This window comes from Lissotriton vulgaris, chromosome 5, assembly GCF_964263255.1.
Source record: "Lissotriton vulgaris chromosome 5, aLisVul1.2, whole genome shotgun sequence".
NCBI classification, from domain to species: Eukaryota; Metazoa; Chordata; class Amphibia; order Caudata; family Salamandridae; genus Lissotriton; species Lissotriton vulgaris.
In genome coordinates, this window is record NC_141693.1 from 296,077,881 (window position 1) to 296,099,746 (window position 21,866).

Below are 21,866 nucleotides of genomic sequence, written 5' to 3' on the forward strand. Positions count from 1 at the left end.
CTAAGCTGCCTCCACCAACCTGGAACACGGAAAATAAGTACTTTAACGGCTGGATCACCAACTGAGCCAACAGCATCACCCCCATCAAGAGCAACAAACAGAGAAGAGCCTCCAAAATGGCCAGTGGTACACCCAAGAACTCAGAGCAGCAAAACGTGACAGCAAACAACTGGAGTGGAAATGGCGTACCAACAAAGAAACCTCCAATAGAGCACCCTTCAAGACTTCCCTAAGCTTCTACCACCGTCTGCTGAGGGCAACAAAGAAGACAGCCCTAGATCCATGCATCGAAACCAGCATCAACAACAGCCAGGTACTTTCCAACATTGTTAAGGAGTTCTCCAACCCGGCTGCAAGCTAAAAAAGACATCACACCCTCAAAACAGCTGTGCGATAAACTTGCCCACTTTTTCATTGACAGGAACACAACCATATACAGGAACTTCAAACCCCAGCCTACACCCATGGACTTCCTCGACAGGCACACCCCACTGCAACTAGCACAAAGCATAGACTGACCACAGACATGTCTCTACCAGGACACCACCTCCATCATGAAATCGATCGTCTCAGGAGCTCCCTCAGACGCATGCCCACACACATCTTCGACCTCTGAAAGTAAACACGTCAATCACCACCGTCAATATTTCCACACACTTGGAAATATGCCAAAAAACTGTCCACCGATCCCAGCGAACTTAAAAACTACTGGCCAATCTCCTTGCTCCCATTCCTAGCTAAGGCATTGGAAAAGGATATCAGCAGACCACTCATGACACACCTGGAGCAGAACCAGCTCCTCAACGTCTCCCAAGCAGGATTCCGCAGCAACCACAGCACTGAGAAAGGCCGAATCGGAACAACCAATGACATTCAAACCCTCCTTGGCCAAGGAAATACAGCAGCTTTGATCCTCCTCGACCACTCAGCAGCCTTTGACAACATATTCCCACCACACACTGATCAAAAGTCTCCACCACATCAGCATCCAAGGGGCGTGCTCAGATGGATCATCTTCTTCCTCACCGGAAGAAACCAGAGGACCTACCTTCAACCTTTCATCTCTGAACCCATAGAGATCATCTGTGGTGCCCAAAGGGCTCATACCTCAGCCCCACGCTCTTCAATGCATATATGACCCCACTGGCCAACATTGTCAGATCCCACAGTCTCAGCATAATTTCCTACACAGATGACACCCAACTCATCCTCCTACTAACGACGACCCCACCATCACCAGAACCAACTTTCACAGATGCATAACAAACGTTGCTGATTGGATGAAGAACAACTGCCTGCAGTGGAACACAGACAAGACAGAAGTACTGATCTTTGGCAACAGCAGCAACACATAGAATGACTCCTGGTGGCCATCAGACCTAGGACCCGCTGCTGTGTCAATTGCGTGGAAGGCAGACACACCACCAACACTTTCTCCTCACTTCCGCCCACAAGTCACATCCGGTTGGGAAGCGGTTGAGTCGTCCACCGGAACTAAGCATAAAAGGGCCGATTGGGCAGACGCGCAGCGGACTCAAGTTGGCCCTGCTGCCGCCTCGCTCTTTTTAGCCTGCCTCATGCGATATTTTAACTGACTTTATTGGGGTTGCGTTGTTTATTGTTTAATGTTGCTTTTAGACATTTATCACTGCTTTTAGACATTTATAGCTGCTATTTTAAAATCTATATTGTTCTAACCGATAGCCTGCACGTTAGCCTGTTCAGCACTGAGTGAGTGCCGACCCCGGTCAGCCACGGCTGCTGTGCTGATTGCTCGTAGGGCAGACACACCACCAACACTTTCTCCTCACTTCTGCCCACAAGTCACATCCGGTTAGGACGCGGTTGAGTCGTCCACCGGAACTAAGCATAATACGGCCAATGGGGCGGACGTGCTCATCAGGTGCGCCGCTGGTGCGCCTAAGGCGCGCCTAAGACAAGCCTATCTGTGCCCGTCCGCGTCTGAACCGGGCTCAGGGCCAGAACCCCGGTTCTTTTAAATTCTGCATGCGCTCAGATATACCGCAAGGGGGCTACACTTCCTCAATAATCCCAGTGAGAATTGCTGCCCGTCCATTCCTGGTGAAGGTAACGCAAACTGTCCCTGCGGCTTTACACTCCTGCAACCACAAAGGATTAGTGCCTTTCAGCCCCCCAAATTTTTCCGGAGTCTAAACTCTTCCAAACTCGCTGAGAGTGCTGAAATTCACTGTGGCCTTACAAATGTCAGGTCCCTGGAAAAGCACAAGTATGAAATTGCTCGCATGATCTTAAACTTTGATTTAGACATACTTTTCATAACAGAAACTTGGGCAGATGCTGCCTCCGACACTGACCTTGTCACAGCAACCCTGCAGGATTTCAGGCTATCAGGGTCGATAGGACTTTAAAACGAGGCGGGGGTAGCAATTATCTTTAGGGAGCACTTACCAGTAATTTTCCATCCTATCTCCACGCCTTTATACAAGGCTCTTCATTTTGCGCTCGAACGCAGCCGAAGGCGGACTTTTTATAGGCATCTTATTGTACCGTCCTCCAGGCTCTAGAAGCACCGTTACCTCAAATCTAGATAGCCTTCTGAAACCCACTCTTTTAAACAATGACTTCACCATCCTCTGTAACTTTAATTTCTACCTTGAAGAAAAGGATAACCAGGAGACAGGGATACTTCTAGACACATTGGGAGCTGTAGGACTAACTCAACTTGTACAGACCCCCACTCACGAGGCGGGGCACACGCTTGATGGTATCTTTACCTCGGCCCATGGTCTGATACTAAAATAAATCCTTCCTTTGACATGGTTTAGAGCATACGTTAATTAAGTTCAATCTTCCAGTCCCTACCGTGGGGCTGGGAGGTACCTCCAATCCCCCTGCCTCCATCCTTATCGAGTGGAGTAAAATGGATAAAACGATCCTCCGTGCACATTTGGAGAGCTCACGACCACAATTAAATGGTCACTCAGAATTAGCTGCCACCAAATACACTGAATGGCTTACTGAACCAGTTAAAGCCTCAATACCCACAAAGAAATCGTCAGGGAACAGGAGCACCCCCTCTGCCCCCTGGTTTTCTGACGCACTACGGAAAGAAAAGCAAAAATGTTGTAGACTAGAAATGTGTTGGCGAGCAAATTATCACTCATCGAGAGAAAAGCGTACAGAACTGCCCTAACACAATATAAAAATTCACTAATATCAGGAAAGAGGGATTATTTCACCAGACAGATTGAGAGTGCAAAAAATTCCTCTAAAGCACTATTTGCAGTAGTGCCGCATCGTTATTGAGGCGAACTGTTGCTGTTGCTTTTGTCCTTCCTTGGGGGCCGTGAGAATCCGCAAAACACAACTCGGAGGGGGACGCTGGTGAAGAGGAGACGCCGCAGCCCTAGTGCAGGACTCTTAGTCCCAGGAGCACTTGGGCTAGTTCCACACCTGGCTGTCTCCTTGAGCTCCGCCCACTCCCCACGGACGCCTCAAAGCGCCTTGCCACACCCGCTCCGCGGGTGCCACATCGTTATTGAGGCGTACTGTTGCTGTCGCTTTTGTCTTTCCTTGGGGGCCGTTAGAATCTGCAAAACACCACTCAGAGGGGGACGCTGGTGAAGAGGAGACGCTGCAGCCCTAGTGCAGGACTCTTAGTCCCAGGAGCACTTGGGCTAGTTCCACACCTGGCTGTCTCCTTGAGCTCCGCCCACTCCCTACGGACACTATTTAGCTACCTACCTGAGCCGCTGCGCGGGAGCGTCCCAGGAGAAGCCCGGGACAAGGGCGGGCCGTCTGTGGCCGTCGGAAGCCGGTGTAGGCCGGGCTGGGCCACCCCTCTAATCACTGGTATAACTTATGGACCCCTGAAAGGTATTTGGACGATTTGTATTGACTTTTGCATTACACCATATTGACAAAAGTATTGCCAATGCCAATGTCTACCCGCTCTGGAAAGGGTAGGCGGGTAGGGGGAGGTTGCGTTATTGGCATGCTTGACCTGTTCATCACCCGAGCATACTCGGTCCTTGAAAAGGAAGTCTCTATCACAGAGCGTCGCCTCTCCCTTGAACCACTTAATCGCAAGCGTTCTTCTTTGGGGCCACTAGCACTGGCCGTCTCCCCTGCTAATATTGACGAGCACACTGAAGGTGTTACACCTGGTAAAGCACAGCCAAATTCACGCAGCATAAGGGCTAGCCTGGAGAGGCTTAATGCACTAGAATCTCCCAAGCAGTCTGATTTTCCGCCTGTATTGGGGCCAGACACATCGAACGAGGAACACGCCTCTACTAGCAACCCCATAATCCCCGAGGGCACTCCTGTGAAATCAGACCCAGCGACTGTTGCAGGTCCTAGAATAGCACCCATTAAAAGGAAAAGAGCTGCAAGTGGACTAAGGGGGGATGTCTTAAGACCTCTAAGAAGTTTAAGGCAAAAACCTTCAAGGGAAGTGAGAAATCATTGGGTTTAGGGAGGTCAGAGAAACTCATGCCTACAAGAGGAAGAGGTGAATTTTTGACTGGTAGTCAGACTTTGCGAAATTCAACTGAGCTGGTAAATCTTAGCTCAAAGCCAACCTCTATAACAGGCACCTTACCTCAGATTCCCCCCATTGCCCAGATAGAGCAAATTGTGAAATCCCGGATACTCCCTGTACTCGAGAGGGTGAAGGTATTAACGGAAAGGCTGGATAGATTTGAGTAAGCCACACTCGATAATTTCTTTTCCCTCAAGACACTAATCAAACTACATTCTAAGAACAGGCAGGATGTGTGTGAACTTAAGGAAAACCAACTGGTGGATCTTACATCCACAGAGGCGAAGGCACCCAAAACGCCAGAGGTAGCCTCTGGGCCTATGTCCGGAATAAATGCTGTAGTATCAGTTACACCAACCCACTGTGTCCAGCACACTAGAATATTCTCCAATCCGACCATGGCCAAAGGGGCAAAAGGACCCCGTCAAAGTGTACCCATGCAGAGACAGGAAACTAACACCACCTCAAGTAAAATAGCGGGACATTGTAGTAATCTACCTATATTAGCCCAAAAGTCCATCCCTGCTGTGAATGATGATACCAACCTATCCCACATTAATCTACCGCCCGAATGTCTGTCCTATGTAGTTGTGCTTACAGGAGTCTCACAGCTCAAGGCTGGCAAACTAGAATCATACCATGAGCTTAAAAATAAAACCATGCATTGGTTAAATGAGAATAGACCCCTTCCAAGCCAACTTGACGGCCAGGTTCTCCATGTAAGAAGGGTCAGTTGGGTTGGCAATAGGACCAAAGATGCTCTGGGGGATTGCATCCTGGTTAATTTCAGGGACGCCTGGGTCGCAAGGTTTATTTGTAACCAACAGTATGGCCATGATAGCAGAGGCACATACGACCTAAGCTATTTTCACTTGCAATCTGTACGTCCCCAGAATGATCGCCACCCATTGTGGGGTGAGAGGCAAAGCGGTTCTTACCCTAACAACTATCACACCCATATGACCTTTGTTCCTAACAGAGGCCCAGAAGTTTATGGGATGGTCCGTGGCTATTGACATGGTGATCACCCCCCCCCCCCCGACAAAACGTTAACAATTGTAGCGGATATGATCAGGTTTAGAGAGTTGAGGAAGTCTAGCAAATCACCCAGGGCCACCCATACCCTTGACAGTGCTCTTTCCTTAAATGTTTTCAGCCCTAGAAATAGACCAGTGTCTGATATTCCACCCACCCGGAACAGCCGTAGGATTGCTGAGACAGAGGGCCCATCACTGGAGATCTAAATTAGGTCCAGTATGCTTATCATACAGGCCCACCAGGATGGTCCCATAGTGACCAGCCTGGCTCCACCTGAGCAACCTACCAGGTTGGTAGTTTTCCCTGGCCCACATGTTGCCAACTTGTCGTATTCAACAACAGAGCCCATCGGAGACTGAGGTGGCCCTCCCTTAGTACCAACACAGCCTTTCCTGGAGCCAGCTGTAGCTGACACTGCTTTTAGGATCCTCAGCTGGAATATAGCGGGTATCTCCAGGAAATTAGACCTACCTGAATGGAATACCCTGATTGAGTCTTTTGCGATCGGTGTCTTTCAAGAGACCTGGAGTATGGAGCCTTGCCACAAGGTCGGCTATACCACTTACTTTGTACCAGCAGTTTCCCCCCCTACAGGGAGATGTTGCCCCTTAGGAGGTCTTCTCATATGGGTTAGTATCTCTCTGGGTAGTCACATTTTACAAAAGCAAACTAACTCTCCAGATATACTAAGAATCTCAGCTAGGGGGCCACGGAGAGGGCGAACCCTATAAATATTTAATATTTATGCCAGGGGCACCAAAGGTGGTTCTTCATCTCCAACAGTAACTATCATTGAAAACGAACTCAGGCAGTGCCACGATAGCATGCATGTCCTGGTCGCGGGGGACTTCAACTGCACATTCGAGCCCCTCGCGGCAGAGGACATCTTGGATATCACCGAAGAGGACGCTTGGAGGGGTATACCCACACTAACAATCTAACCGATAAAGAGGTGGTCCCAACGGGCCATACAGCTGAACACCTTAGCCATGGAATTAGGCTTAAAGGCGGTAAATGGTAGAACCATCTCGACCGATCTGGAGCCCATACGTTTAATAGGGTAAATCACTCCTCAAGGATTGACTATATCCTCCTAGACTTCAAGCTGTAGAGCTTCTTGCATGATATGGAAGTCTTGGCCACTGTGGATAGTGATCACAATCCGCTCTCTCTGACCTTACACCCCGTGTGGCCGTGTGTAAAGGGACCGGTCGAACCAATCAAAACATTGTCAACCTCAGAAGTTTTTCCATCAAACTGCGGGAGGCGCCTTAAATGCTGTAAAGTTGTTCTGGACGAGGGGAAAGTTCAGAGAAAGTTCAGAGCATAGGGGCACTTTTGGCAGCTGCCCAGACAAAGTTGGACATTATTACCCTGGATTCTTCTGAAGTATCTGTAGTTTTTTGTGACACAATTAAGACATTGGGAAACTTATTCCTAGTACAAAACAGAGGTACTGCACAAAGGGAGTGCCAAAGGCCTAAGGGTAACACAGGCTGGTACTAAAAAAAATGCAGACAAAAGAAATCTGCACTAATTAAAGCAGTTAAATGCAAGTCCCCCAAGCTGATCTAGTTGGCTAGGAAAGACTACAAGCTCTAGAGGGAGGTGATAGCCGATTGGCTCTTATCTAGATTTTGGTCCTGTTTACAAAAAGGACATGGATATGTTACTAAGGTGAGGCCTTTAGGCCTACTATTCTCTATGTATGTCTATAGGACATTACTTTTCTATGTACCGGAGACTAACGTCTCGACGACGGGGAATGATTCAGGCATGTGAATCTATGAAAGACACCCATAATACTGGATAACTAACATTTATCCAACGTGTGTCCCAACAGTCCAGAATATATGGTTAAGATGAGCACTCAATACTTACACTTATCTAACTTGATTACCACATGGAGGTCAAGTACATGACAAGTAATGTAAATTGAATACAACTGATTTGATAAGAACTCCTGCCAAAATACATCGAACACAATAATTCACATTCATAAAAATGATTAAGGAACACTTACTGAATACACACAGTAAAAGTACCACAAACAGAAAACTTGTGATGTGATGAAGATTCACAAGCCAAATAAGAGTCTGAATCTGTGATGGCAACCTCATAACCAATAGTGGAGGGTCTGGGGCCCAGTAAGCATTTGATAAAACATTTTAAAATAGAAATCGGATGTGTGATCCACAAATGACTGAGGCAATACAGTTTGCTGCTTTGCAGAACTTGAATACTAAACTGGGAAATCTGCTCTCAAATATGACTCCCCTCGACTCTTTTTGAGCCAATAATACTGATTATGCATTTCTCTTTCTGAAATCATGTGTGCATCAGATAAGTAAGCCTGATTTGGACTTGTGGTTCTTATTTTGGAACAAGACAATTTAGTACACGAGGCAGAGCTACTATCATGTAGAATGCACTCTTTTAAACAATCTTGAAACACTGAACGTTTTAAGCTTTATTGAGTGAATATTAATGATGGTCAAGACCTGAGAACCCTACTATCAGAGTCAATATAGTTGGCAGTGATTTGATTCTGGCAGTAACTTATCTTTTGATGTGATTTGTTGGCACCAGTCATACACCTCGTGCATGCTTTTTCAAATCTAGACCCTCACCAACTTTCTCAGTGCTAAAGTCTTTTCTTACCAATCCTCATCCAGCAAATTCGCTGTGAAGACACCTTGATTCCTGCATACCCAGACACTATACTTTTAACCATCTATTTGATCGGGTGGCACCCTTTGATCCAGTGATGCCCTAGATAAACTCCTCCTGCAGCAGTGTGATCCGATGGCACACTTCCTTATGCCTACGTCATGGTGTTTGGACTCTAAATAACGAATTGTCCAGATGATGTCTTCTGGATTATTTTTAAAGGGTCGAAATACAGTTAACACATGAGGTTAAGAAACTTAGGACTTTAAACTAAGATGCTTCCTGTTCATTGTTTATGATGAGTTATCCTGTTACCTTCTCTGTATACACATCACTCCTCACTTCATGAGTTCCGCAACAAGCTGAAGACCCGTCTCTTCGATTACTCTGAGGGACACTTACCTAAACAGCTGCTCAAGTTCCTGAATACCCTCACGGGCGATTAGTGCCCTATACAAATGGATATAACATAAGATAACATATACAAATACTCTTTCACTTTATGATCTAACACTGTGTGAGCACTGAGCACAACGACTATAATTGTGTGTGTCTTTTACATCCATTAAACGTTTTTTCCCTAAGTTAGTGTTGGGAGCACCGTTGCTTGTTCCTCAATTTTAAGATAATACTCTTATTCTCACAAAGCCACCATATAACCGTCAATGAAAGCCATTGTTTTTTATATATATGTACGTAATGCACTTTATATTTTGTGTGTAGTATGTTGTGTGTAGTGGGGCAAAATATTTGACAAATCGCAGTGAAAGGAAGCATTGTCGTCACTTTTATGCCTCACCTAAGGAAGGCAAATTATATTTATATTTCAGAGCTTTCGATATAAAAATGACGGTTTTTCTCGAAACAATCCAATATATCCAACATTCCAATCCTCGAAGCAGACACCACTGAATTAGAAATTTGATTCCCAAGTTTGACTTTTTTAATGAACACACAGGGTTAGCATTTAACAAAAGCAAACTGGAAACAATAATAGTCCTCCACAGTCGTCCAAAAGGGTGATTAGCAGTTGAGATCCTACGATTTGTTTCTTGTGCAGAACATTCACACGCAGCCTTTCTGTTTAATGGAGATTATTGATAAGAAACTATAAAGCTTTGCAATTTACCCCAGAAGTGTGATTTTAGCCACATCATTTCTTCGATCCTTTTTCTGTCTTTAGACATTCAAATTTGGTTTCTGTGATAAAAAAAAATCTGATTCTTTGATGAAAAAAAAACATAGTGCTTGCTCATCAATGTTCTTGAAGAGCACGAAAACAGTCATATTTATAGAAAAAAATGCATCCATTTTTTGTAATGATTTAGCACACTCGGAGTCTACAAAATATGTTCTCAACCAACCCAAGCTCAAATCGATAAATCACCCACAAACGGTCAGAGAATTTTATGATTTGTACCCCCTGCTCTTTGGTTTCCAGTTGTTTGCGTCCTTCGCCTATGTATTCAAAGAGAGTCCATCTCAGGAGGCTGCACCATCTGTTGGAAGTCCCGGGAACCAGCCGCCAGCTCTTGCCTGTAGTCGTACAAGGACTGGAAGTCGTTGCTGCCCCTCAACAGTTCATTGTTTTTTCGGGCTTCATAATGGAACTGCGACCCTTTCATCTCATACCTGCGAAAAGTAGAGACAAAAAGCATGTAGTTTCAAGGAAATAAAAGCACATAGCAGTATTTCACACACACTCAGACAAAACGTCTTCTCCATTCACAGGCAGTAAAGTTCATGGTGGCGAATGAAAGAACAGCTGTGAAATGCACCTCCAAACTATGCACTAATTTAGATTCCAAACATTGATTTTCATAGAAATCAGTACTGTGGAAGGTCAGAAGGGGTCCTGATTGCAGGAGATTTTTAACATGGAAGTCTGAGAATGCGAAGGGACTCTGGAGGAGGCCGCAGATCACTACTATGTGGAGGCTTATTCTGGCGATCATATTTTCCCTCTGAAGCCCCTCCCACATGTTCGAAGTTTCTTTTTATGTGTTGCTTTAAAGATGGCGGAATATCAAGTTTTGATAATTAAAAAAAAAATAAAGATTGATTTATTGTGATCCTAAGAGACATGGTATGAAACCATGGTTGCTTTGGCTCCTCTTTCCTTTCTATGCCCAACAGAGGTTAATCAACGCCAGTGGGCCTCACTGGCACTTATTTAGAGGAGACACTTTGGTCTCTGTCTGTGCTACCCGAGTCTGTGCCTGTCCTCCCATTGCACATACCTGTCTCCGGACAGTGCTATTCTGGTGACCTAAAATGCTGTTCTGCCCGAGACTGTGACTGCCCTCCCATGGCATGTGTTGGCTACTCTTCAGCAGGCATAAGTGAAAGACAGTGTGCTGTGGGCACCCAACTTCAGGCTCCAAAGGCCTCAACAGCATCGAAGAGCCCGCAAAGTGCCCATGTGCCTCCAGGATCCTTAAGGTGACCCTCCAAGGTAAGTATGGACGCAATGGTTTGTGCATGGGGCATAGATTAAAGCAAGCTTCGCCCTGCTCTTGCAGCCCATAGGAGTGCTGTATTAACTAACAATAGAACCAATCAGTAGCCAAAACTGCTTTTGTGCCCACTGAACTTTGTGCTTAAAGTGTGGTTAATCATAGGAGGACATAATTGATAACAAGTAGGGAAAAAAATCACAAACCAGTGTCCAAGAGCCAAGCAGCGGGTGAAGCAGAATGCCCTCGTCCCCATATTATAGGGCCAGTGAAAAGTGCTCTGTAAAGGGGTGAGCAAGAACCTTTTCAGTGTCCATGCCAGGTAACAGATCTTAGCGATTGTTGATGAGCACACCAGACAACCCAGAATTAGACTCAAGTCTGTTACAGCATCCTCGAGACCAGGGCTTGAAGGTACCAGAACTTCAACAGCATTGCATGACCATAGTAATGGCAGAAAAAAAACACGATACCAATCTATATAGCATAGCATACAATTGACTCCACATAAAGATTAGTGCACCATACATCTAAAGCTGCCAACAGATTACAGAACAAATCTAGCAACAAAGGCCTTCCAGGGGAGATGAAGCTAATCAGCAGCCCAAGTTACAGAAGGAAAGGTTCCAACAATACCTGAAGTCATGCAGAATAAGGCAACCTTTTCTTTCTGACCGCTAAGAGGCTGTTTGTTAAACTAGGTGATTTTCTATCACAAAAGTACTGGCAACTTGAATGGCAACCTTAATTTTTCTTAATATTTCCACATTTGTTTAACATCTATGTTGTGCTGTTAGCAAAAGTCCTTGTGGAGAAAGGTATTAGAGCATACATGTAAGCTGAAGACACTCCGCTTTTTTCACCCTGAGAATAACCCATCTCACATTACATTTCAGTGGATTATGTGTTTTATATGGTAGGGGATAGGCAGTAATAAATATAAATTTGAAAGCTGAAACAATGGAAGTCTTAATTATAAAGGGATGTAGTGATTTGTGAATTGTCTCTATTGGTCGGCAGCGATGGGAACTATACCTCCAGCAGCTAAATGAGTAAAGACTTTAGCCAGCTGTCTATGTCAGCCAGTTTACTTTAGGTAGCTCCTTCTGTAACCATCATATTTAGATTTTGCGAAAATCTCTCTCTTTCGAAGACAAGCACATGGCAGTGACTGCCCAAGTAAGATCTCAGCAAGACTGCGTTCACTCTTTCTACTTGGAGCTATTTACTTGGAGCCTTGTTCCATAAGCTGCAAGTGGTCCAGAACACAGCAGCCAGGTTAGTAGAAGCTGCTCCTCCAATCTTGGTGCCATGTGTAAAGTGTATAAATTATGACAAGGAGATGCCTCAGCTTTTGTTAAAGGTGGCTGTAGAGTTATTTTCCTTCACTCCTCATTTGTTAACGTATTAGTTGTTCTCAGATTCTGCAAGCACAAAATGGGTGGATGACATTTCTCAATCTGCACAGCTAAGCTTTGGAATTTTCTCCCTAACAACATTACTCATTCGTTTCAGACATCAGTTGAATACTTGGTTATTTAAGCAAGTTGTTATTTATTGTTTTTACAGTTGATGCAATACTTATAAAATACGTTGAGGAAATAAGCAAAATACCAATAAAAATGTATTTAAACTAAGCCTGGGTGGAGTTCTGCTATGGGGAACTCCGCAAAGTGCAAAAAGAACTCTGCTGTGCTACCCAGAGCTCCGCAAGCACCTGAGTGCGTTGGATAAATGCTGTTCGTGGTGATTTTCCGTGCCAGGTGCTTGTCTGCACTGTGTAATCATCGCGAACGGCACCATGCACAGCGCAAGCAGGCGCTGCTTCCCTTCTGCCTCTCTAGTAGATATTTACTCGAGCGGCAGGTTTCTAAATTGTAAGGGACTGTTTCTCAACACGAGCGGTCACGCACATACGTGACTACTCGCAATGAGAAATCTGACCGCCTGCATTGAGAAATCTTGTCGGGAGGATGATTTTCCATGCTCGCGCCGTTCGCCAACTTGATGCTCGCGAACGAGGTAAAATCTCGCCCGGAGGTGGATTTTCCTTGCTTGCGCTCACCAACTTGACGGTGACGAACGCAAGCGAGGGAAAGAACTCCATCACGCGGAGCGGAGTTATTCGGAACTCTGCAAGCTCCATGTACGCAGAGTGCGGAAATCTCCGCAAACTCTGTGAGCGGACCTCACCGCCCAGATTTAATGTAAACTTAAACAAGCTTTTACAAAAATATCTGGAATGCCATTACCTGGATTTTTTCATTCCGAGAAGTGCCTAGAAAGCATTGATGATAATGTGCTCAATAAATGTATATTAAAATAACACATCATCAAATAACACCCAATGGCTGAAAGCGACCGGGGAGACCAGCCATGTCATGTCATGACTCAGGGCTGGATTTAGACCTTGGCGGAAGAGAATACTCAGTCACAAATGTGACGGCTATCCCGTATGCCATATTATGATCCCATTATTTCCTATGGAGATTGTAATACGCCTGGCAGGATTTCAGTCACATTTGTAACGGAGTATTCCATCCACCGAGATCTAAATAAGGCCCTGAGTCTACTAGAGATGCAATACGCAGAAGTGCTCCGTGCAGCATGATACTTAGCAAGTGAAAATAGACTGCACAAACTTGGGCTCCACTGCAAAGATTATTAAAACCTCAACCATACAGATCTCTCCATGTAAAAACGCCAAACTTACAGTCCGCTCTATGTGTGCTAGGATTGGAGTTGAGATGGTAAATTAACCAAGTCCTAATATATGTTGGATGGGAGTTTGGTTTTATTCAGAAATTAAATACACCTCAAATGTTTGAACTGAAATATATCTGTAATAGAAGTTTTGGAGTCTATGATTTCACATGGAATCCAAAGGCCTCTCCGAAGCTCCTAAGTATCTGGGGGTATGCCTTTCGGACAGGCTTCCAGAATAATTAAAGCTCTTCACCTGACTTAACCACAGTGTGAACACATAGGGACAGTTCTATACAAACTCTCAACCATCATGACCAACCAATGTATTCCCTCGCGAAGGTTTGAGGTGAGATACCTGGTGAACCCAAAGGGAAGGATACCGTTTTCAAGGGCTCTGTTTGAGAAACAATGAAGGACATCCAAGTGGTCTATTGCATTAGGGACTAAAGGTCGGCCAAACAGTGGATCATCTGAGAGAACAATCTAGTGAATAATAAGGAAAATGTGACAGCTAAATAATTCAGCAGTGATCGGTTATCCCTATAAAAAGAAAGAGGTAGGGACGAAGAGATATGGGGGTGCATATGTGTAATACGCTCCTTCAGCTCGCATATCCTCTCACCTCATAGTGAAAACTGAGGTATGTCATTGAATCGGAACTTTACTCCTGGCTACAACAGCATGTCTTAAGGAAATATCATCTAACTGCACGAAAGAAGAGGCTAGGCAGTCTAAATGGACATGGGGAGATTTATTTGACAGTGTGAAACCCCATAATAGCGTGTAAAGTGTTGGTGCATGGGGTAGGTGCAAACAGTACTAGGTTTACATATAATATGCATCCCAGAATACACCTTTGCATCGTTCCATCTCCATATATTTCCCCCATTCTCTGTACTCCAAAACACCATGAACAAATTAATCCGTGTTAAAGCAAAGATGTGGCTGCTCTATGGAAAGAATACTAGAATACTTGTCCTACTTTCCCTCAATTAAATGCAAGGGCTTTTCCAGAGGAAATAAATCAGTAATATGTGATCTTTTAAGGGATTTCAGACTAGGTAAAGTAGGTATCGCTAAAGAATCTGGGAGACTTTTCGATGTTTAGGATACTTTACTGGATACTTGGAATGGCTTTAATCTAACCTTAAGGATGATTAAGGGTGTGGTGTAAACATTTGCTACCCATACTCACCATTTTGGCTTTGGACCTCGTGTCCGTTCCAGCTCCTGTTGCCTTTTCAGTTCCAGCAGAAACTCTTCCTCAACGCGAAGGCGCTCCAACCTGAGCCGTGCCAGCTCCTGCTGGTATGGTGACATCTGTACGAGTGACTGTCCGATCTCTCCTTCCGTGAGGCTCTCCAGGAACCTGGAAAACAGGGTTCCCTTCTTTACTTATCACATAATGATTTTATTCAGTGCAACTAGCCAGCACTAGTGGGGCATTCTGTGAACCAATGGAGGAGTAGTACTGGTGGGCTGTCAATAACACATCTAGGATGTTACTAACCTAGGTTTTGGCTGTTCAGAGGCGCAGGCCTTCAGCCACTCTTACGATTTCAAATTTGACCCGCCTCTGATCGGAATACTGGCTTGCATATTCTTTTATTTGTCTCAGTTGTTCCCTATCAGGTCCAATTCAGCTCAAACATTAATTTTACATCAATGTATGTATTTTAAAATTATTTAAATTTGTACCGATTCTAACAATGTATACTTACAGTAGTGTTATAGCGACAACGTGGAATATTCAAGACAAAACTATCACTAAAGGTTTGCTCTAACAGATTAAATGAAAATTGTTTTTATGTAGTGGACTAATGCCCGAAGGTGTCCAGGTCCTGCCAGCAGATAAAGAAGAGAAACAGAGTATGAGGTGATTAATTAAAAAAAGTCCTAACAGTGAAAAGATAAAAAGAGAAGGGCTATTGATTAAAAACGAAGTATTCAAGCCTTTCTTGAAAGAGAGCAGGCCTGTACATTTCTTCAAATGAAGTGGGAGAGAGTTTCATCGTTTGGCTGTACAATGAAAAAAACGTCTGCGAAACCCAGTGAACTTTCTAAAATTTGGGGATCATCACATTATAGGCCGATGAGGATCGTAAGGTTCTGGAAAGGTAAATGCAACATTTTCAAATTGATACAAATGTATGGGGACATATTTTTTGTATTCAATTTTAGGATCTATTAAGTGAAATTTTGTTTTTGTTAACACCAGATAAATTATCATCCACACACCACCAAGACACCAGGAATGCATCCACACTATGACATTCCTTAGTATTGTTTGATAGCTCGGAGAGGAAAACTAGGTGCTAGAATTGAATATAAAACTCATAGTAATTACATTTCACTAGAGAAGGGACTTCACAATGCCCCAGAAAAAGAATTGTTAAAAACAATAAAGCAGGAAAAAGAAACAAGAAGCATAATTCATCAGATTAGTATTTGTTACGCTTCATCTAAAATTTCAATTCTAACTAGATTCTGGAGTTAAAATAAATAGATCTAACTATTGTGCACCTCATTGGATATTCCCAAACATATGTATGGTCGATCCTTGTATAAACATAATAGTTTTCAGGGCCTTACTGAACCCCGATAAGGTAGATTCGGATTAAATTTTTTCAGGCAAGATGTTCTGTATTTTAGGCCCCAAAAAGGATACCTCATGTTCTTTTTTCAATTTTAGCTAGTTTCATAGCACCCAGATAAGCACCAGAGGGTCAAGCTCAAAGGCTACAGTGAACGATAACAAGGCTCTACTCACTCAAATGAGAAAGGGCGTGCCGGTAAAGCATTAAAATACCAAATAGGTTAACATTAAAAGGATCAATTTGCCTGAATGGATCCAATGAAGAGTGGCAAGCCCATCTCTGGGACTATCATACTTCTTTGCTTTGAGAACCAGCATTGTAACTGCATTCTGAACCATCTGAAGGCACCTGATCTGGCCTTTTGGTAGACTGCCAAAAATGTCACTGCCATTATCCAGTTTGGCAATTTAAGAAAGCCAACCATTATTTTATGATGTGATTGATCTATAAAGAGTGATGCCTATTTCAGTTCGTGGTGGGAGAACAATGTTGCCTGAACCATATGTGGGGTTCGAAGCTAAGATTGGAATCCCAAACCACCGGAGAATTTCTCTTTTTCTGACAACGGTATTGCGAGACCAAATATGCTGGAATTGAGCAGGTATGTCTAGTTTCAGAGTTCTCAGAGTATATGGTTATACCCAATAGGAGGACCACTGTTTTGAAATTCCTCCACTTCAGCTCACTGAACTTCGTCCATTGGGCTATGTCTTCCAGATCTCCTAAAAGAAGAACTGGAAATGAGGGGTGTCTTCAAGTTCATTGAAGGCATTTGATTTGAGCTCTTCCATTTGGCAGCAGTGGGAACAACTCTATACCTTTGCATTCCTATCGCGAACTGAACTGAATGTCAGTGATTGTCTGTGTAAAAAGAAGTTTAACACCTCTGCTTTCTCCAAATAGACAGTGATGTACGGAAAGAGACACTTAATAAATGTTAGCTTAACCTTGAGAGAACGCATTTGGTGTACTGATGGCATCCCTTTTGTATTAAATGTTTGTTCATTCCTCTCCTCAAAGATTGCTTTCTTATAACTTTATAATTGAACTCCGAGTGCTTGATTTTTTTTTTTTGCTGCTCTTACTGTGTTCCCGTAGAAGAGCAGAAGGTTTTTTCCCAACGGATGAGGACCCTGATGTGAGTTTTTATAGTCCACCCTATTTTGTGTGGCTCTGGGCTTCTTTTCTTTAAAGGGGGATGTCCCCACTTCTTTTATATTTCTGGCGGTACCCCCCCATGCTCCTTGTTTCAACTAAGGGGTACTGTTGGCTGATGAATCTTCTGAAGTAGCGCAAGGGCAACAGAAGCTTCTGGAGTAGAAGTTAATGAAGGGGCGTTTTGAGAGGAATTTCCTGTAGGCTTTCTACTTCTTCCTTTACACAAATGAAATGCACTGTTTCTGGAGTACAAATTCTAGCCTGCATCATCTCTTACCACTTGCAGGCCAAACTGGTGATCAGGAATCGAGATCGGGTACAGAGATGTTTGGATTCATTTCACAAATGGGAGTCTAGAGGGAAAGACAAACAGAACTAGGACGCCCTCCACTCTAAAAGCTAATAATTTTAGAGTGGAGGGCGTCCTAGTTCTGTTTGTCTTTCCCTCTAGACTCCCATTTGTGAAGTGCCTTGTGTACGGCGGCTCAGCCGTGAGAGTACTCCCATACAACCTTACGCTTTTACTCTGATTTTTAAAGCACATGTGTGGTCATCCTAACCTGGCTTTCCTACCGCTTACTGCACAATCAAACCACCAATAAGTCTGAATTCTAAGAATGGACAAAAATTGCCTGGCTTTCACGAACGAACAGATCGCGGCAATTTTTGCACGCCCATCATTATTTGAAGGGAATCCCCTCTCTGGTAATAACAAAGTCAGAGAAGAATGGGAGAAATTAAGTAATTTGAAAAAGAAACACATAAGAATCGCCCTGCATGGGGCTCTTATGACTGAATATTATCAAGCTGGGGCCTCACCTGCAAGTCTAATAGTGAGAATAGAACCGCGGATTTTCCTTGACGATAAACAGTTCCGACGTGATTGGAGCTTTATCGCTAATAAATGTACCAGGGACTGGTTAATACTGATAATAAGTACAGCTCAGAGATTAAGTGAAGAAGTACTTAAGGAGATCGTAGAACTTGAGGAGGCCATCAGTCGGGACAGCAGCTTTACTGATGCAAAAGACCACCTGCAGAAAATTCAAGACGATCTGGAAGAGTATAAACAATACATGATAACACAGAAAATAAAGGGATTGCAGCGTAACTTACAACGCTATACACATGAATGGGCCTTCCCCTACGTCAACGATTCATATTACGAACCAGCACAAGAACAACAACAGCCACAACAATTCGGACGAGGGAGAAGAGGCAGAGGAGCCAGATTCCAACCACAAAGGCGAACACCTGCAAACTGGACCTTCGATAATACATCCAGTGAGGATGAACCTGAACCAGGACCCAGCACTAGCAGAGTAAGATTTAACCAACCGGAAACTGCTAACACTGACCTGAGTACTTTGCTACGGAGTTTTTTAGAACAGGGACAAGCGTCCAACAAGGGACCGGGACAACAAGGGAACGGAAGAGGACGCGGCAGTCGGCTACCACAACAATGGCAGACATTCTCCCCACGACTGACACGGAGCAGGGGAAAGAAGCCACTATGATAAGCATTGTGGTCAACTTGTCCGATCATCAACTAACTATGGAGGAAGAACGTGTTCTTAACAAAGGGCTGGGATTTGTTCCCACCCCGATCCATGATGCCTTCAAATGCCGAACTGAGTTTCACGAGACCATGAGAAAGATTAAATTGAAGAAATTCTTCGCGAAACAACCATCTGAAGAAAGTAAAAACTTCAATACCAACCTAAAGAAACCTTCAACTTTTTGCCCCCCCAGCGGGACACTAGGTCCTGAAGTGGCAGTATTCGAGGCCAAAGTGCTAGAGGAAATTGGAAGAATAGAAAATAACAACAAATCAGGTGGATTCAAAAACATGATGAAAAGTGATTGGGAGGCAATGAAGTCCCTCCAGAGTAATGACAACATCACTATAAAAAGCGCCGACAAAGGCGGAGCCATTGTTATATTAAACACCTGTGATTACGAGGCTGAAGTTCGCCGTTTACTGAATGTGAGAACCAACTACCAACCTCTCACCAAAGACCCCACTCCAGATCTGATGAAAATGATAACGGATATAGTGGGGACTGCGAAGGAGAAGAAGTGGATAAGTGCAAAGGAAGCTGAGTTCCTCATTAATATCAATCCCAGGATCCCTGCCTTCTACATCCTGCCGAAGATACATAAGCCGGCCCGGCCACCGCCAAGCCGGCCTATTGTATCCGGTATCCAATCCATCCTGGAGCCCTTATCGCAGTTCGCGGATTACTTTCTCCGCGAATCAGTGGTTACCCAGAAATCATACGTCAAGGACACCATGGACATCTTAAAAGTCCTGGACCAAACAACATTTGACCCTACTAACGAATACATCGTGACTATAGATATAGAGTCTTTGTACTCATGTATCCCCCAGGATGCCGCACTAGTGGCCGCATCAAGAGCTTTGGCCACACAGGAATGGTTCTACGACGCTCCACAAAGCTTTGTGTTACAGTGTGTGGAAATTGCCCTTACAAGAAATTTTTTCTGCTATAAGGATGACCTCTTTCTACAAGTGACGGGAACGTCTATGGGGGCTACGATGGCACCTAGCCTTGCCTGCATTTACGTAGGCCAATTCGAGGAGCACACCATCGAATCAGACATCAATCCCTTCAGAGACCATATACGTCTCTGGAGGAGATACATTGATGATGTGCTCCTCCTCTGGACAGGGGAAGAAACCATCCTGGTCCAATTTTTAAATTGGCTAAACACTCAAGATAGGAGTCTGCGTTTCACCTGGAACTACCACCACACAAAGGCAGTCTATCTTGACTTGGATATTGAAGCCGCTGGAGGAGGTTTTCATACAAGTGTGCATCAAAAGCCGACCGATAGAAATTCATTACTGTCATACCGGTCATATCATCCGAGAGCACTCAGGGACAATCTCCCTGTAGGACAATTTCTCAGGTACAGGCGAAACTGCTCATCTACAGAACTATATAAGGAACAAGCAGGAATCCTAAGTTCAAAACTGGAAGCCCGTGACTACCCACTGAAAGTAGTCAAGCAAGCCCAGAAAAGAGCCTTGAACACACCAAGAGCAGCCTTGTTAGAGACACATGTCAAAGAAAAGTCGGATTGCCTTCCTGTAGTCATGACCTATGACCCCATGGCTACAAAGATTCGCCAGTCAATCAGGAAACACTGGTCTCTACTGTCAACAACGGACTTTAAGATGCCACCACCACGTTTTGCTTTCCGAAGAGCGAGTAACTTGAAAGACAAACTGGTACATACCAGGAGTGTTGGAAAACGAGAAGCTGAGAACACCACCATCCCTAAAGGACATTTCCCATGTGGGAGTTGTTCTGTATGCCCCATGACAAAGAAAACCACTAACGTTACTCTGCAATCTGGAAATATATGGTCACTGAACCACTTCAGTAACTGTAACACAACTAACGTGGTATACAGATTAAAATGCGAGTGTGGTCTGGAATACATCGGACTCACGACACGGAAGATTAAACTCCGCATCCAGGAGCATGTCAGTACAATCAGGATCGGAAAGCTGACTACAAAGTTAGTGCAACATTGTCACCGCAATAAACACACCTTTACCTGGGTAGTGTTGGAGAGAGTGATGGGCGATGCTCAGTCTGTGGAAAGACGATTGATCAATAAGGAAGCTCGCTGGATATATCAGGAGCAAAGCGAACAGAGAGGGTTGAATGAACTACTGGAATGGAATAAGTTGCGTTAATCTTCTGAAGAACAATCTTCCAGTGCAGTGGTCCGTTGTCTCCCTGACTGATGGTGCTCCTTCTTTCTAAATTAAAATGACCATTAGGTGTTAACAACGTAAAATAGAACATCTATACCCTGTGAAGTTTGAATATGTACATCCCAGTATAACTGTGACTTTCACCATATCACAGATGATAAGCCCCTCTTAGAGTTTAAAACCATATTACAACTGAATGTTTCCATCTCAGCAGTTTTGTGGTTCATCGGACCCAACCTGCCCAGGCTAAACATTTGATATGTCCTGACGAGCCTTTAATAATTTTATAACTTAATATCTCCATCTCAGCAGATTTGTGGTCCCCATCTGATCAGGCTAAATATTTGACATGTCCTTATTAGCCTTTAATAATTGTTTCCTCCACACTCCCACTTCAGGGTGTTAATTGCTATCAGTAATCCTGACTATACCACATCCAAGTGGAGCACTGTTTATATTTGAACTCTATGACAGCTAAATACGGAACCTTCTAAATTACACCAGTTTTTATAAAAAAAGTGTAGGTAGTTCAACAGGATAATACTAGCCAGACTAGCGATGTATACTGAATAATAAACATTGAGTCAATGGTTATAGTCCACCTTATTCCAGGCTGAACTAGCCGTTTACAAATGGCCGTGTCGTCTCCCCGAAGACCGGCATTGGGTTCTATGAGAGCCTGGGTCCAATCACAGTGGCCGAAAACCGGCTACCTAACCACGTGTCACTTGACACTAAGGACCAATGGAAGCGCGCGGTATGCGGCGTGGGAACCAATACGAGTTCCGGGAACCCCACGTGACCAAACTGCGCGGACCAATCACAGCGCGAAAATCCCTCGCCTTCCAAGCCGGTAAATAAGCACTTTTGCATTCGGTCGGCGCTCGAGGGTTGAGAGGACGCCGACCGCTACTCTTACACCGGTAACACTTTCTCCATTTGTATTTAGGCTGTAAACAACGCGC

The 21,866-nt window shown here is 44.3% G+C and overlaps 1 protein-coding gene across 1 annotated transcript in view; it reads right to left on the minus strand.

Annotated features, from left to right (window-relative positions):
• Positions 1–9,158: 9,158 nt before the first annotated feature.
• LOC147710751 (uncharacterized) overlaps positions 9,159–21,866 on the minus strand; it is a 58,203-nt gene continuing 45,495 nt past the window's right edge. Inside the window, exons 4-5 of the mRNA XM_086921473.1 lie at positions 14,591–14,764; positions 9,159–9,865 (exon numbers count right to left, since the gene is read on the minus strand). Of these exons, the coding sequence (XP_086777599.1) occupies positions 9,700–9,865; positions 14,591–14,764 (340 nt within the window). The 3' untranslated portion in view covers positions 9,159–9,699. The remainder of the gene's footprint in view (positions 9,866–14,590; positions 14,765–21,866) is intronic.